The sequence below is a fragment of the Branchiostoma belcheri genome, unplaced genomic scaffold, assembly GCF_001625305.1.
Source record: "Branchiostoma belcheri isolate BF01 breed outbred unplaced genomic scaffold, Haploidv18h27 scaffold32, whole genome shotgun sequence".
NCBI lineage: Eukaryota > Metazoa > Chordata > Leptocardii > Amphioxiformes > Branchiostomatidae > Branchiostoma > Branchiostoma belcheri.
Window position 1 is genome coordinate 1,323,899 of NW_017803932.1, and position 16,506 is coordinate 1,340,404.

Consider the following 16,506-nt stretch of genomic DNA (forward strand, 5'->3'; position numbering starts at 1 on the left):
TATTTTCGGACCAAAAATGGACATTTTTGGCTCCTGTGCCCTAATATTAAATCCGAATGACCTGAAATTTGGTATGGGAATACCTTGGACACATGTCCAAAGAATGTCAGTCACGATTTTGACATACACCACTTTAAAGTTATGTAAAATAGGGCTTTTTGTCTATTTCCGGCATTGGAAGGTTCCATTTCTGCATGGGGGTGTAGACTATTGGCAGCCATCGTAGGATAAATCCATTTTCGGTATGGGGGATAGGGTGAAGCCATCTGCTGCATTTGCTCTCAAGCAAATGTCGGCCTTTCTAGTTTTTCTTTGAAATTACATGTACCTCACCCCAGTCAAAAAACATTCCACCCCAACATCTATAGTGCATAGTGCATGTATATAATGATGGCTGCACTGTGTGTCTATGTTTTGTAGATGGCTACAAGGAAACAGATGTTTCGATACTGTAATAAAAGTTATAACATCTTGAACCTTTCTTTTTATTTGTTTTAAACATAGGTTTGACACTTTTTTGTGCGAATGATAGAATAGCCAAAATAAGTTACACAGTCAGAGTTGAGACATGAGAGTATCCTTTTGTGTTTGTTCCTAAAAGCCATATTATATACAGAATTAGTAGATATGTTATACATGCACAGTACATGTGTATAAAATTTGTAAAACTATCCCAGAACCCAGCCCTGCTCCCAGAGGAGAAGGATACAGACAAGGAGAAGGTTGTAGCTGGAGAAGGAGGGGACAGACCACTAACTACTTTTGGGGGGCTCCCGTTGGAGGAAGGCATCTTGGAAGGACTCCGTTCCATGAAGATGGCAGTACCTACAAAAATCCAGGTGAACATTTTGGTTTGAAGATCATGGTTCAGATGGTTACATGGAATCTAATTCTGAAATATATTATTTTTATTATAGCTACTGTAACTATAATTAACTAATTAGCTAAAGTATAGTTTTTGTAACTAAAGAGTTAATGATGAATTGTTTCTAAGATGGTGTTTCTAAGATGAGTCACTTAATTATGTGTAATTCTTTGATTACATGTGTGGTTTAACTTTGATGACATTTTTAGACCTAGCTTTAAACTGAATGTTGATTTTTGACATGCTTGTTTTACCACCAGGCAGCTGCCATACCTGCCATACTGAGTGGGAAGAATGTCTTGTGTGCTGCAGAAACAGGTTTGGCATTCTAGGATTTGGATTTGACATTCAAAACAAATATTTCTTTACATTGAATATTAGGAAGACCTGTTTGTTAGAAATGAAGAGAAAAAATGTGGAACTCGAAAAACGTGGTGGTTGTGATTGAACAATTCATTTGGTTTCAAAATTGTAGCTGCTGTTGTTTTGATAGAGCTTTATCCCACCCCTCCAGGAAGTGGTAAGACCCTGTGTTATGTGGTTCCCCTCCTGCAAAGTCTCCTGCCTGTAGTGAGAGAGCCAGACACAGACATGGCACGGAGAGAACTGGGGCGCCCTCTAGCTGTCATAGTGGTGCCTGCAAGGGAGCTGGCTGAACAAGTCATGGTTAGTGGGGCATTGGGTCTAAGCATTGATTGATCCATTTGTGTTTTGAATTAGTCAGTCTTTTGAAAATCCTTTTTTGGAAAACTGCTACTATTTTTCTTCTCTCTTTTGTGATCAGAATTGTTTCTACCAGTTCACTTAATTACTGCAGGCTATGCAAAGTTATGATCAATAATCTAACCAAATTCAATGATTTTTTAAAGATGGCACATTTCAAATGCAGATTTCTATCCCAACAGAAAGTGTTGACAAGTTTCAACACTGCGATGCTGAAACCTTTCCAGATGCAGATGGTAGTAGGAGGACAGGGAATTGTGAGTCCATCAACTTTCTAGCATTGTACTTGTCTTTTCCTTTACCTTTGATTTGCAGTTAGCACAGCAAACAGCTTACAAATTTGCTCATGAGAAGTCATTGTCTTTGGATTTTAGAATAAACTATCATTCAATTTCCATACAAAGACTTGAAATTATGAGGCATAGTGGATGTACTCTGTTTTCATTGGCACAGGAGGAAGAATGATGTATGTACATGTATTTATAAATGAGGTGCTCTTAAAACAATGTACCCTTTTTTCCGCAGGGCAACATTAAGAAAAAACTGGAGAAGTGTGTTGACATTCTTGTTATTACTCCTGGAGCATTGAACAAGGCTCTCCATAAAGGTACATGTGTACAATACATTATGATATCAATAATACATTGGTATATGTAATGTTATCTTTCATTGCTAATATAATGATAGCCCCTCTTTACTGAATAAATGGTAAGGTCACTACATCATATGTAGGACTACAACAACTACATGTTGCATATTTTGCATATTTTATGTGGAGACAGGGCAAGAGTAAGGAATATGTTATTCATTCTGGATGTGTTACTGTTTGAGTGTAACAAATGAAATGAACAAATGTGTGCACATATCTGTATTATAATAAAACATCTCTTGTCTGTACATTGTACATGCAGGTTTCCTAGGAATGGACTGGGCACAGTGCCTGGTTTTAGATGAAATAGACACCCTTCTGGATGACAGCTTTTCAGAACTGACACTTGAAGCTATCTCATGTTGTCAGGTAAGAGACAGTTTATGTTGCAATAAACAGTATAATGTCTGAAGGCTGTTTGATATTGTTTTTCTTGACACAGTAGCATGACATCTTCAATTTGTGCAAAGTTCAGTGCATTTTCTGTCAGGAAATGTAATACTAGTAACCAAATGTTATAAGCAGTACTTGCAAGTTAAATGATGGTTACTCCTTTGTAATCGAGCTAGTCACTGTAATTCCTGTCATACTGCCTTGATGTAGTTACTTGTAGTATATTAACCTTTGATATATATCAATAATGTAGGAGTGTACGATGCTGGTTTAGAGATATGTACATGTACCTACTAGTACAACAAAAAAGGTTCAATATGCTTTTATGAGTTTCTATTTTGTTACAGTGCTGATGAGATTAAGTTTTAACCACCAGCATACTTCTTGCAAGGACACATCCACATACTGGTGCTGCTTGAAAACTGATCTCAGCATGCCAAATGTTAAGTCGCTGTTTGTCGCTCCAGGTGAGAGTTTCCGAGGTTGGCGGGGTCGGGGACGGTACCCAGGTCATCATGGCGGGAGCGACCATGCCCAAACGTACCGCGGAGGTGCTCGGTGAAGTCGTGCCTGTATGTGCAGCATTGTTTATTTGTATCAACAGTTTTAAAGGACAGTTTTTCTTCAAGTAAACAATAGTAATGGACAATTTGTATTTGAAGAAAATTGCCAGATAAATACACAAGAAATGTGAACAGGTTGTGGTAGAAAAATTGGGATGACAACCTGGCTGGCAGTAAATGATTACCGGTACTGTATTTCACTTTATCAAAACTGACAAAACTGAAGCCCACGTGGAAATGTATGATAGCTTGTGTGGTTGTGACCTTTTTCACCAACATGATATTCCCTGTTATTTAGATGGAGTCATTAGTGACGGTGACAACCCCAGCCTTACACAGGGTCATGCCTCACGTGTCACAGAAGTTCCTACGGGTCAAGTCTAGCAGCAAGGCTGGTACGTCCAACCCATAGCTTACAAGTACAAATTGTTTGTTATGTGTGCACATCATAAGTTGCTATAACATGCAGTTTTTCATTGAACTGCTAGAGGGCACTCACAAATAGTATCATTCCTTGCAGCAAACCCTCCTTTGCATTCTTCATCCCATGATGGTGTAATATGTTTGCAGCTACAGTTCTGGAGCTTGTCAAACAGGACGTGAACGAAGGCTGTCCCGTCATTGTCTTTTGCAATACCTTCTCGTCTGCTGATTGGCTGTCGCACACACTGAGGGAAAACAACATCAAACACTCCAAGATTACGGGCAAGTTGAGCGCAACTGTGAGTATAAAACCATCTGATTTGGTTTCTTAAATGATGGTCAACAATCACCAATGTTACTACCATTCGGGATTTCAGATACTGGCAACTGAAACAATTAGTGAACATTTGGTAAGCTTACAAGTGCAATTTTTCAAGAGAGGAAATTTGGATGGGATAATCAAATTAATAACATTTCATTTTGGTAGTACATGTACAAATCTACATGCATTGTTGTTGAAATACGACATCCCAGTTTCTTGATACTGATTGAATGAATGATTTGTTAATGTTTTATTAAAATCGTTTTGAACAGGTAAGACTCGGTATCTTCAAAGAATTCCAGGATGGCTTGACTGATGTACTAGTGTGCACAGACATTGCCTCAAGAGGACTGGATACTGTTAGGGTAAGCCAAACATTTAGTTCTGTTGGATATTCGCTTATGTCTACACGTATTATATGTACATCATGTGGCTCAGGCCAAAAGTAGTCTCTGATTGGCTCAGGCCAGGAGTTGGCTTATACATGTACTAGTAGGTAGCTAAAAAAAACTTGGCTCTGATTGGCCTTGGCCAAAGATATGCTCTGATTGTCTTAGGACAGAAGCATTCTCTGGATGGCTGGGACTAGAGGTAGTCTCTGATTTTCTTGAGTCTTATTATTAACCAAGTTTACGTCATAAAAGCAATGTATAGTCAAGGCATTGAATTAGTTCAAAGGTACTCGTGATGAAATATGAAAAAGGAACATGTTAGTTACAGATCATTAGCCTCACCTGCATCTGCATTTCTTCCAGGTTCAGCATGTGATAAACTTTGACTTCCCCGGTGTGGTGTCAGATTACATCCACAGAGTGGGGCGTGTGGGGAGGGTGGGCAGCAGGGTCACAGGGAAGGTCACCAGTCTGGTGTGTCAGCCCTATGAGGTAGACATGCTCTGGAAGATTGAGGTAAGGATTCCAACGTAGTATCAGGCAAAGTAAGCCAAAAGCAAGTATCTGATTGGCTTAGAGGCCAAAAGTAGGCTCTGGTTGGCTTAGAGGCCAAAAGTAGTCTCTGATTGGCTGAGGAAAGCCAGAAGTATGGTCTGATTGGCCTAGAGCAGTAGTCCTTGATATATATTGACTTTGACCAGAAATAGTCTCTGATTCTCTGATTGCAATATATTGGCATTTTAACTACAAAGGGATGCAAAGAAGTACAAAACCAATTTTTTCCTATTTTCCCTCCCACCAGACGGCTGTGAGGAGACAGACAGAGCTGAAGGGAGTGGATGCCAACATCACCAGGAAAATAGCCAAGAGATTCATGGATGAGTGGGACTTTCCTGAGGATTGAAATAACAGAAAACATCTGACAGAAAACATAAAAACATGTACCCCTTAGGCCTATACCAGCACATTATACCTTTCTATACTGCTGAAACACTTTTTGCTATTTATTTTGTCAAGTAGCTATCCTCATTAACTGTATTTTCCTGTACATGAAATGCATATAATGCCATGAATCAGTCAAACAATCATCAGTTTTTTTCTACCAAACATTACAGCTATCTCATCAAACATTGCTACCGTGGTCTGTATAGAGCTTTTGTTACCGCAATGTGTCCCTCCACAAACATACAGTATACATACAGAATAGATACATACAGAATTCTGCCAAGCCACATTCGGTGTCTTTCCTTCAAATGCCCTTAAATTTTTACCAACTTTGAGTTCTACCTTCATTCACATACCATACGTGCAGTTTTCAACTTTGGCAAGAGCTAAGATATCTAAGCCATTGCCAAAGAGTATTTTTATTGAAGGCAGATGTTATAAAACCATAGTAGCTGTTCATTTTGTGGATTCATGGAGGTTCATTTGTAATTAACCCAGCATTCATATCAGGTAACCTATTAATTAGTTGTCCACTTAAACCTTATAACATGTGGTGAGCTGGAATGAGATGGCTGCCTTCCCAGATTTACTGGGCTGGTTTGATTTGTAGCTCTGTGGGAATCTGACTCTCTGAACTGAGGTGCTGAGGGTAGGTCTGATCTGTCGTATATTTTCCCGTGGATAGAAAAGGGATCTTTCTCTTAAAGAGAAGAGGGTAGATTACAGAAAAACATGTATCTTATTCGAATATTAGAATCTGTGCAGAATTCACACCAATAAGGCAACTGAAGATTAGAACCTTTTTACTGTTTTCATATCCAAAATGTTGTATAGGTCACCAGAGTTTTTTTAAGTCATGCAGAATTTTCGAACCTTGACAAACTATGTTTCATAGCAAATATCACCACATGCACACTTAATGCAGTTGTTGAAAGTAAAAGTCTTCACACACAAGGGAAATTTCATTCCTAATCATTTTTTTTATTCATAGTTCAAAATCTTATTGCAACAAACAATGACACAGACTCACATTTTGAAAACTCCATTCGATAATCCTAAAAACTTTGATATGTATATATATTTACACCATAATTTGTTTGACATCTTCTAAACCTACAAATACATCCACAAGCTACACAATGATTTTTTACATCTTCAGTGACAATTGCATAATATTTTTGCTGTTTCACACTTTAAAGGATTTCTTTTATGATATGATTCCTAAGAGCTTCTGAGTGAGGTACTACCTACTTGATCATCTAATCTATAGATTCCTATTACTAGTACCCCATGAAACTTACCACGTGGCTCTTGATTGATGACAATAAAAATAAACTGTAAAGCTGTTACATGCAAAACAAAATTTAGCCGCTTTTTGTATAAGTTTTCTCAGTATAAACATCGCCACCAATATGGTGATAAATCCAGAAATGGAAAATTTGAACTTTCTTTGGAAAGGGGATTGAGGTACACTCTCCGGGGACAGTAGCAGTCCTGGAAGCTGAATATATGTCTGTTCTGTCATGGGCACATTTGGTGAACTTGCCACTTTTAAAAAGCAAAGAAAACTAGTTTTGCAATTAGAAACTACTTTCAACCTGAAAAAACGCAGCACATAGAAGAACTAGATGGATGGAATAAGAGGTAACATCTGTGTCCATAACATCACCATAGTCCATAATATCGCCACCTTGAGAAAAAGTGTACTTTAAGATACTTTTACTGCAACATACCCTAGGTATGTACATTTGAGGTGTGAAGGAATGCATACCAAAAGTAGGTTGCAGTAAAAATATCTTAAAGCACACTATTACTCAAGGTGGCGATATTTAATATGGACCCTGGTGATATTATGGACACGGGTGTTACATCTTCCATATACCATTCACCTCAAATTTGCTCCAAATAGACATACAATTTCATTTCTACTTGCCACATTCCGCATATTGAGCATAGGATATTAAGTATCTAATTTAAAGTATCGGATTTAAAATAGTTCTACACATAAAACGAAGTTAAAAGTAGGCATCTTTTTAGAGGTATTTAAGCTTGAGTGCAATATTTGCAAAATACCAAGCAGATGTAAGGATCCGGATTAGTCTCAGTATTTTACGTGTATTTTCTCAACATTTAGTCTGTCTTCACCTTTTCAACTCTTTCCTCCCGAAGATGTTTTGTTATGTCAGTATTATCAATGTTACAAAAACTCGCGTAAAACACATGATCCTCACATCTGCTTTGCCTTATATTAGCCGCCCGCACTGCATAAAGCTCGTCAAACAAAATGGAGGGAAACAAGATTAGGGACCTTTCATTAATGATAAGAGTTGGAGGGACACTTTCTATATCTTATTGCCGCGGTCGTCGTAATAGTTGTTGAACATCCACCTCTGGTTCATCCCTTCGTTACAGTTCCTGAGCGAGAGAAGATTGTCTGTGTAGTCATAGTCCAGACACCGGCCGTCCCCAACAACGGAGAATGTACCGCCCTGCAGGACAACAACAACGTGTCAGGCTGAGCATAATAAAGTAGCTTACTAATGTTATTATGAAAGTTCATCTGTGTCAGTAGTTTGAGCAGCTCAAAACTTTCTTCCAACACAAAATGTACGTCAGCTACCATATACCAACTAAATGGATGGTAGAATAGAAGTTTTCTTAGTAGCTATAGGTTTTATAGCCCTTACCTTTTCATGTTTCCATTTGAGAATGTCCCTATCCCCACACGGGTACAGACTGACTCTGTCTGGTTTGTTCCGGCTGACGGCTAGGCACCTCTCCTGATAGCTGATGACGTTTTTCCACGTGTAGCTAAAGACCTGGGCGACAAAAAAAAACACGAAAACATTCTGTCAAGTTCTGAAAACAAATATGTCTCTAAAACTCCCACTCATGCTGCTGGCAGCGTTATATCAATCAACGTTGTCAAGCATTATCAAGCTTTATCCTAGAAAGGTCTAGAAAGTTTGCCACACGAGCTCGAGTCAATCCGTTGGATGTTGTCGTACCTGGTTCCCGCCCATGCCGTGGCAGGAGTACAGTCCCACGTACGGCGCGTGTTCACCCATCGTGTCCATACACTTGTTCCCGCCAAGGTTCTTCAGCTACAGAACAGATGAACAGACGAATTTAAATTGTCAAACGTTCTGTTTAGCTACTTTTGTGTTTGTAGTTTTATAAATAGTTTGACGGGTCTGGATTACCACAGGATTTTATGCAACTTTTTCAAGTGGTGATCTGATTTCTCTGCTTACCTCCCCTCTGCCTTGCACGTTCTTGTCCGGTATGGGGAGCTCGGGGAAGATGTTCTCCAAGAACCAATCAAAACTCTTACACTGAAGCCGCTCTCGGATACGTTTCCTCTCGCTGACGTCACCATACGGCTCGCCTTGCATGTGAGGGTTGAGTGCGTAAAACAGGTCCTGAAGTAAGGACGTTGGAGGTAAGCTATCGTTTGACTTTGACGTCATGCATATGAAACAATGCCAGGATTGCTAACTAAAGACATTGAAGAAAACAACACATACTGTACAGTCACAATACAGTAGAAATTTGCCAAAATAAGTTTTACATACAATGTAAACTGGTGCCTTACCTTATAACTATCTAGCCACACTTCTACCACGCGCAGCGTGTTTCTGATGAAGGTTTTGGGACCGGAGGGGTTGCTGTAGGGGGCGCTGCTACGGAAGACGTGCCCCACTTTGGAGCAGGGCGGCTGTTCCAGAGTCCCGCCGCACATCCAGATCTAGAGGGGAAATTTCATCGTAAGATCCTGTGAGACCTACGCGTGTTAGTTTTTACGTGTTTACGGCCATCGTTGACAACAAGATCTAGATAGAATGCAAACCACCAGGAATTCATAAACACTTGGCTGTCAGAACTATGCAAGGCAGCTTGAATTAAGACACTTAAGTCACGCCAAATCCCCGCCAGATATCATAACACGGACAGAGACAAAACATGGCCAGACCAAACGTGATGTACAGCCTACCCCTGAACGACTTATCAAGTTGTTCTCAATCTCTGGTGGATTCCTCTAGCACATGGCCGATGGCTGGCTACAATCCGCCGGTTGAGAAGAAAGATCAGGAAACTTGACCTAACCAGGATGGCATCCATGTTATCTTCTATTGCCGTATCATTTTATTTTAAGTGGCTACTTCCATCATCTTGACCGAGAAACTAATCATTCGGAGACGCGACAGGATACAGAACCTAAACTTCTAATTTTGGAACGATATGCCTTCCCACAAACCACAGAGCCCACGCATCACTGAACGAGGCATTTCATTTGGCATTATTTGCAACTGCCTGAGACGAAGAAGTCAGTTACCCAACTAGCCTGAACCTGGTCAGCCACATTTAATATCAGAAATAGATAGAAAAGTCACTGTTTTTCGTGTCATTTTCTACATGTTCATGTAACCTGCTGCAACTAGACTTCAGGCGAGAATAAATAAATAAATAAATAAATGTCTCCTCCAGAGGTGTATATGGCGACCTGTTCGGTCTCTGTGGCCACCTAAGAAACCGCCCTGTGCGCGAAGCGATTATCCTAATAACCACACACCTGCTGGATGGCCAATGGTATCACGGGCTCATAATCAATATAGAATTGGGCTTTCTGATTGGTCAGTCCCATCTGCTATATGATGATTTGCCATAAACTTATTGATACATTTCACTCCTCATACATCTAAGTGTGAATTTACGGTAATAACAGTAACATGCGAACTGTAGCAGTAGCAAACTGAAATAAACAAACAATAAACAAACAAACAAACAAACAAACAATTTAGAGTCAACCTACCTTGAAAGACAGCTCCAGGTTCTCCCCTCCCCACGTGTCCATCTTGTCGTCGTACGTCCCCAGCTCGTAGAAGTAACTCTTGTCGATAGAGAACAGACCGCCCGCCATGGTGGGAGACCTGTGGAGCGGTGGTTAATTAGTACGGACAAAAACGGCTGCAAGGGACCGGTGTGGAATGCACGACTGTTACACTATTGCCAATCAGAACTTGGGAGAGAAAATAGCGACGATTTCTGGACAGGACATCCTGGCAAACAGGAAAACCGGAGATCATGCGATTTTGCAGTTTTGGCAATGTTTTCAAGATATACCTTTCTTCGTAGTTTTATATGGCTCACGATTTTTAAAGCCGAAACGCTACAATGTGCAATGTTGACGTATATGCATGTTTAGACATTGGCTACTAGCTGTAGTAGTCACTAACACATGTTTTGAATCATAACGACTTGAGGTGATTAATTTTCTTTCTATTTTGGAATATTTCTAGCAGCATGTGTTAGTCCTGGACGCCGTTGGTGGTGCTGGACATAATTAGCAATGTGACAAGCGCTGGGTAAAGTCTCATGTGGTCAGATGTTAGAATTCCAACAGAGCGAAACCTCCCTGTGACTAATGCATATGTTTTAGGCAGATCTTTTGACGAAAAGAAAATAATCTCACTCGCCGGTGGTGATGCTAGGACAGAGCAGAAAAACAAACGATCTTTTTTACGAGAATAGAAGGCTGCAAATGCCTGCTTGTCGTCAGTGTAAACGTTTCCCATGGTACAAGGCCACAGGAGTTAACTTGGAATTTGTCGCATTCAATGCCAAAGTTTTCCTTGCAAATGTCTTTAGTGAGAAATTATAGGGACGTGAGTCTGGGGACAGTTCAGAAATACCTGCAGGAAGTAGCATACAGCAATGCAGTACATGTGTTCATTTTTTTCTGTTACCGTTGATGATCATTGATTTTTGGAATGGTTTACCTGATTGGTGTGGTCTCGTCCCCATTCCACCTCTTAATCTCGTACTCAGGGATGACCCTCCAGTCGAAGTGTAACTCCCAGGAGAAGCCGCCCCTCTGGGCGTACCTTGACGATTGCACACCCCCGTGATATCTAACAAGATAGACGGTAAAACATGTTTTTACACAATATTCACTGTGAGTCTATCGTGAGTCTATCATTGGTAACCGCAATTGGCTTCGGCTATGCAGGACATTTCCCTAGCATGGGTGCCAGACCCATCGCACACGACAATAGCAAGTTATCCTGTGTGCAAGGTGCCAGACGCATAGCAAGTTGTCCCGTGTGCACTGCTCACTGAGATACTTTGTGTCCAGTGTGCTATGGGTCTGTCATCCAGGCTAGACATTTCCACGACAGATGATAATGATATGATGATATAACATATTAGTCATTCACTTATCACTTCAATATAAACGTGCTACATTGTATAGCACTGTCTAAAAAGTCAAATAGCGCCGAAGAATAGACAAAAGCGAAACCGTGTACTTACTCAAACGTCTTGTCGTCTATAGCCTCTATGATGGGCATGACGACGTTGGTCTTGTTCTCCCAGATCCTGTGCAGTAGCGGCTCCACCCACCCCACGTTACACTCGATGTGCGCGTCCAGGAAAGTCAGCACCGGTCCCGCGGCCTTCTCCGCACCCCTCAGCCGGCACCTGATCAGTCCCTCCCGCTTCTCCAGGTGGATCACCTTCACCTTGTCCCAGCCTGGCTGCCGCTGCACGTAGTCGTCAAGGTGACCCTTCAGCTCGGCTGGGCAGGGGGAACGGCAAGGTCAGGGTCAAGAACGTGGGAACAACACCCGAGGCACATGTCTTGACATCGTTTGTGTCGTTTCACGTTAGGAGGTGAGAGAGAAAATGGACCAGAAATAGGTGGGTACAGTAAATTGATGAACAGAAGGAAGAATAGAAAAGAGAACGAAGGAAGTACTCCCCGAAGAAAGGAAACTACAAAAAGAAACAAAAGACAAAAGGAACAGAATTGACATCCAAGGAGAATTTTTTTGCAACTGCCCAAATTTAAACTTTGAGAGAAAATGCCTCTTTTAGTTTTTATTGCAACGTTATAACCGCTCGTTCTCTTTTATCACATATCTTTGTTCATGTACTAAATAGAAGTTTTCTTGGTCTCAAAAGTGCAAAAAAAGTAGTCTATTTTACTTTTAGATGTGTCTGTTTTCAATCATTCTCCGTTTACATGTTCAGTTCTATATCTGGACACACTTTGATAGGCGCGTGTCTCTATTTGTGGTGGGTAGGTCGTTCAGCTCCCAGTGATAAGATAAGGGAAGTGTAGAGGGAACGTCATTGACTTGTGGCAAAGGATCGTGGATCATTACGTTACATGGAGCTTTTATCAGTCCCCCTAGAGACCATGGGCTGTGTATATGTTATCAGAGATGTCATGATCAGTATACTTGTAAACAAAACCACTTTGCTGTCTGAAGCACATACAGCTATTGGCCATACGTAGCATAACCTGGAATCCAGGGTCGCTACACAGGGCAGCTCTTCGGCATCAGGATCAACATGCCCCAAGGAAATCCCACCTCCTCTCCCTGAATTCGGGTGGGCTAAATTGGTCAGGTGGGGACAGGAGCTTACAGTGGCGAGTCCGAGCCTCAGGCCAGCGATGTGACCGGCAGGTTACACGTGGCACGGCAGGAGGGGGAGTAATCTTGACCGAAGGAGGGCAATGGCTGACACGCTAACCTAAAGCCGTTTATCACCATTGACCTGAACCAGGATGCTTTGGTTACTTGGAGCAGAAACCTTGCCCTGCCTGTCACGAACTTTGTACGACCTCTCCCTATCATATACACATACACTGGAGAGGGTGGAACAAGAGCACTTGAAGACGCAGAAACAAGAGCAACCTAGAACACGCTGGGTAAATTTAACTTAAGCTCGTGACGATGACCCACTAGATAAAGTACTTTTTACAAGACATTCTAGGCTTTCCCAACAATGTGCTGTAAATGATTGCCACCAAAATATTTCGGAGCCATTATGACTCTTTTTTTTTCTTTTCAAGCTTCGACGAGAGCGTACAAGTAACCATCCGATGCCCTGACTACCGCCTCTGTCATCGGCCTGTCAGCATGTGGTATTCCTGATAAAGGGTCCCTTGATAACAGTTATATAAGTTCATAATCTATTCCACTTGTATACAGTAACACGATAGATCACCCCATGATAGCTGTGCTTAATTTGTTTTGTCTATTTTAGGTACATAATATTACATACATTGAAGTGCATACGTACGCAGTATATATAACAATTGTATACACAGATTTTGTTTAGATTAGAGCAACTATTTTTATCTGCCCCATTTGGCTACAGGGATCACATCTGTATATGTTTAACTTCACGTTCCATTAGGTTCTATTTACTCTGTGATAAAATAGAAGTCGCATTACGTATTTATGTTTCAACGGGTGGAAATGGACGTTCTGATACCGGCTACAGCGGCTCTGGGCAACATATGACGACATTGAAAAGTTATTTCTGTTTTAGGCCCTCCGCCAAACTGTTAATCTTTTTTTAACGTTTATCATATGAGGATGCGTTTTCTGTACGTATGACCAGTATTTAGCAAGAAAACTTAGCAAGAATACAATATGCCATGGAAAAGACAAGGTAAGGAATACTAGAACCCACATGCTGCCACGTATTCAAAGCTCGCATGTAAACCCAAGAAATGGTTGAACTTGAGGTACTAGTACATGTATGTAAAATCTAGAGAAATCTATACACATTTGTAGTTGTATTTGTATTGTGTGTCCCTAAATGAAAAGGCAGTACTTGGTCGCTGAACTAACAGCCCCGGTGAAAGAAAACAATGAACAATAGATAGACAAGTACATGTAAATAAAATTCTTCCAAAACTGCCCGCTCACCTCTGGTACTGTTGTCGTCCACCAGAATAACCTCCTCCAGCAGGTGCGGAGGGGTTCTGTTGATGATGCTGTGAACGGACCGCATCACCGCCGAAAACGCTTCGTCAGTAAAGCACATGATAACACTCGTGGGGGGTAAATACTCCGGGTACTTCTTCGTCTTACATCTGTTTGGAAAAATACAATCAAAGCGGACTTAAGTTTGTGTTGCACCTGTTTTGTTTCGTTTAGCACAGGGCCAACTTTCAACAATGGCTCGCTTCGGAATTTCTATGTGTATAAGTCACACTGATCATCTTGCCGTCAAGCCGTAACAATATATGTGCTGAAGGCAATGCAATGATAAGGGTTATAATTAGGAATACAACGGAGAAGAGAAAGTTATATGCAGAAGATTAAAGGTAGATAGATAGAAGCTTACTATTTGCGTAAGTCCTGTGACCCAATGAGCTGATTGAGACTATGAAAAATTAATGACTTGTCCCAACCGTCATCTAATACCTATCTCATGTATGTCTCCACGTTTCATTGTCTGATCTGTCCAACAAAGTCGGGAGTTGGGAGAGTGGCACAGATCATCCAAACCCCTGGAGTCCCGAATTAAAGTTTAAACTGTCCCAGTCTCCTTGGGGAGGTCCAGGCGAAGATAGCGCACAAGTATTATGCATATGATATATCGTCAGCATACATTCGAAGTAACACCACCTTCAGCGGGGAAAAGATTACAGTTTTTGCTGTATTTTGTTACTTCAGTTTTTAGTTGTTTGTGTTGCATATGGCCATGCATACCACTTATTTTAAATAGACTTGTAAGTTACGGCATAACCGCTATCTTATCTACAAACATATTCCCGTGCCAGTCTTTCATTGTCGCCCCACTCCCCATTCTCTAATTCCACATCTCTGGCATTGATAACAAAGCCATGAGGGGTTCTGATCTCACTTAAATCCGACAGAATTAAACACCACTTAAACAACATGGGGTAAAACTGGATGTACGATTTGTACCGCGCCCCTCCCACACATGTTCGAATGTAGCGCCACTTTTCAACCACCGAGCTGTTTTGTGCTGTAAACTTTGATATAATGCTGGGTATAGCCGGCTGCTAGTAGTACTTGAAGGATGAGGGGTTGTTTTATCTATTCTAGCAGCTGTGTCCGGAGTAAGACCCGGATATCGGACATGTCGGAGGGAAGGGTCGTTGTTAGATATTATGTGGTAACCATGTCCAGATAAAATGAATCGTGCCCAGCGGGGTACGACACAGACTACTGGCGATAGACGGCTTTCAACATGTGTTTGTCTGCATGACGTGGCCTGTTTCAAAACACTGATGACCGAACTCCTAACGATCTTATTTTTTCGAGTGACCGAACAGGCACAAACAATGTCGTCAGTGTTGATAGACTAGAAACAAGAGAGCGGCTGGCTAAGCTAAAGTGTTTGTTTATGATACACAGTCGGGGCAAGAAATCGATCAAAGTTTGGTTGCTGATACCCTGCCCCCTGTCTTCACACTGGGAATCGAACCCGGAACTTGGGTCCACTTGCCAACAACATTCTTACGTGGCCAAGGATATGTCCCACTGTTGTGTGCATGTGCCAATGTGGCGACAGCCAAAAGTTTACACACGAGAACACGGTGACGTTGTTCAGGTTTAACAAGCGTACAATTAGTGGTTCTTCAGTCACCAAGGGCAGTATGTATCGGGTTACTTACTCTGGTAGCCTGGTGTCTGGAATGGACCGCTCGTAAGAGATTTTGTCGCTGACGTATTTGTTGAAAGAAGCCAGTTTCCAGCCCGCCTTGACTTGAGGCTCTTCCTCGGGTTTTGTGGTGACGCCTTTCCCGTGTTCTCCCGGTCCGTTCGGGTCCCTGGGCATAGAAGTTGCGTCGTAATTCATAGGAGGCATCCATTTGATGTCCTCTTTTCGGATCTCCTTCCATTTTTGGTTTACCTGTGGTATTTTAGGCCACGCGTCCTTCTGTTTGTCTACTTCCGGTTGGCCCCGTTTTTCAGGTGGGACGTTCTTGACACTTTCCGCAGGTGAGTCCGGGTACACCTGGCCGCGGGGAGGGCCCCTCCTCCTGTGTCCTCCCGCGTCATCGGGGTAGACAGGGTCGTCCCTCGGCTTGAGGGGTCTTCCCTGCGCGTCTCTGAAGGCCCTGACGGCGGTGTTGTCTTGCCATGTTCCACAGAAGGACAGCAGAACGACATCCACGGCGACCCAGAACAGACTAGTGACGATGACTGCGTGTAACACCTTCGGGTTCACGCCCATTCTCACCTGTCGACACCCCAGGTGTACAGCCGCCCCGGTCCGCTCCCGCACGCCTCACGGCTGCATGTTCAAGCCGGCCCCCAGTGTTTGTGTCCCGCAAAACCCTGGGAATTCCGTAGCACGCGGTTTTGCTGCAGCTGTGACGTGGAAGTGTAGTTCCGACTTCCCGTGCACTGGTGACCCCGCCGAACCGGTTATTATCACACACTTGATGACGCAAG

The 16,506-nt window shown here is 42.0% G+C and overlaps 2 protein-coding genes across 2 annotated transcripts in view; one reads left to right on the forward strand and one right to left on the reverse strand.

The window, feature by feature from the left end:
• LOC109474982 (probable ATP-dependent RNA helicase DDX28) overlaps positions 1 to 6,999 on the forward strand; it is an 8,468-nt gene extending 1,469 nt beyond the window's left edge. The window contains exons 5-16 of the mRNA XM_019775483.1: positions 678 to 839; positions 1,126 to 1,183; positions 1,380 to 1,531; positions 1,771 to 1,845; positions 2,114 to 2,195; positions 2,500 to 2,606; positions 3,098 to 3,202; positions 3,492 to 3,588; positions 3,764 to 3,915; positions 4,211 to 4,303; positions 4,694 to 4,846; positions 5,133 to 6,999. Coding sequence (XP_019631042.1) covers positions 678 to 839; positions 1,126 to 1,183; positions 1,380 to 1,531; positions 1,771 to 1,845; positions 2,114 to 2,195; positions 2,500 to 2,606; positions 3,098 to 3,202; positions 3,492 to 3,588; positions 3,764 to 3,915; positions 4,211 to 4,303; positions 4,694 to 4,846; positions 5,133 to 5,234 — 1,338 coding nt within the window. The 3' untranslated portion in view covers positions 5,235 to 6,999. The remainder of the gene's footprint in view (positions 1 to 677; positions 840 to 1,125; positions 1,184 to 1,379; positions 1,532 to 1,770; positions 1,846 to 2,113; positions 2,196 to 2,499; positions 2,607 to 3,097; positions 3,203 to 3,491; positions 3,589 to 3,763; positions 3,916 to 4,210; positions 4,304 to 4,693; positions 4,847 to 5,132) is intronic.
• Positions 7,000 to 7,070: 71 nt separating this feature from the next.
• Positions 7,071 to 16,491, reverse strand: LOC109475019 (polypeptide N-acetylgalactosaminyltransferase 13-like). Its single transcript, XM_019775550.1, has 10 exons — positions 15,723 to 16,491; positions 14,002 to 14,168; positions 11,588 to 11,852; positions 11,056 to 11,187; positions 10,089 to 10,206; positions 8,871 to 9,023; positions 8,530 to 8,697; positions 8,284 to 8,379; positions 7,963 to 8,094; positions 7,071 to 7,764 (listed from the first exon to the last, which is right to left on the reverse strand). The coding sequence occupies exons 1-10, from the start codon at positions 16,283 to 16,285 to the stop codon at positions 7,618 to 7,620; spliced, it is 1,941 nt and encodes a 646-aa protein (XP_019631109.1). The 5' UTR covers positions 16,286 to 16,491; the 3' UTR covers positions 7,071 to 7,617.
• Positions 16,492 to 16,506: the final 15 nt, after the last annotated feature.

Excerpts from the sequence above, each read along its gene's own strand:
- LOC109475019 (XM_019775550.1), bottom strand. The coding sequence starts at position 16,285 with ATGGGCGTGAACCCGAAGGTGTTACACGCAGTCATCGTCACTAGTCTG. Across the intron at positions 11,853-14,001 it reads GGACGACAACAGTACCAGAG|CCGAGCTGAAGGGTCACCTT; the intron begins GTGAGCGGGCAG and ends CCCCCTGCCCAG. Across the intron at positions 7,765-7,962 it reads TCAAATGGAAACATGAAAAG|GGCGGTACATTCTCCGTTGT; the intron begins GTAAGGGCTATA and ends GTTGTCCTGCAG.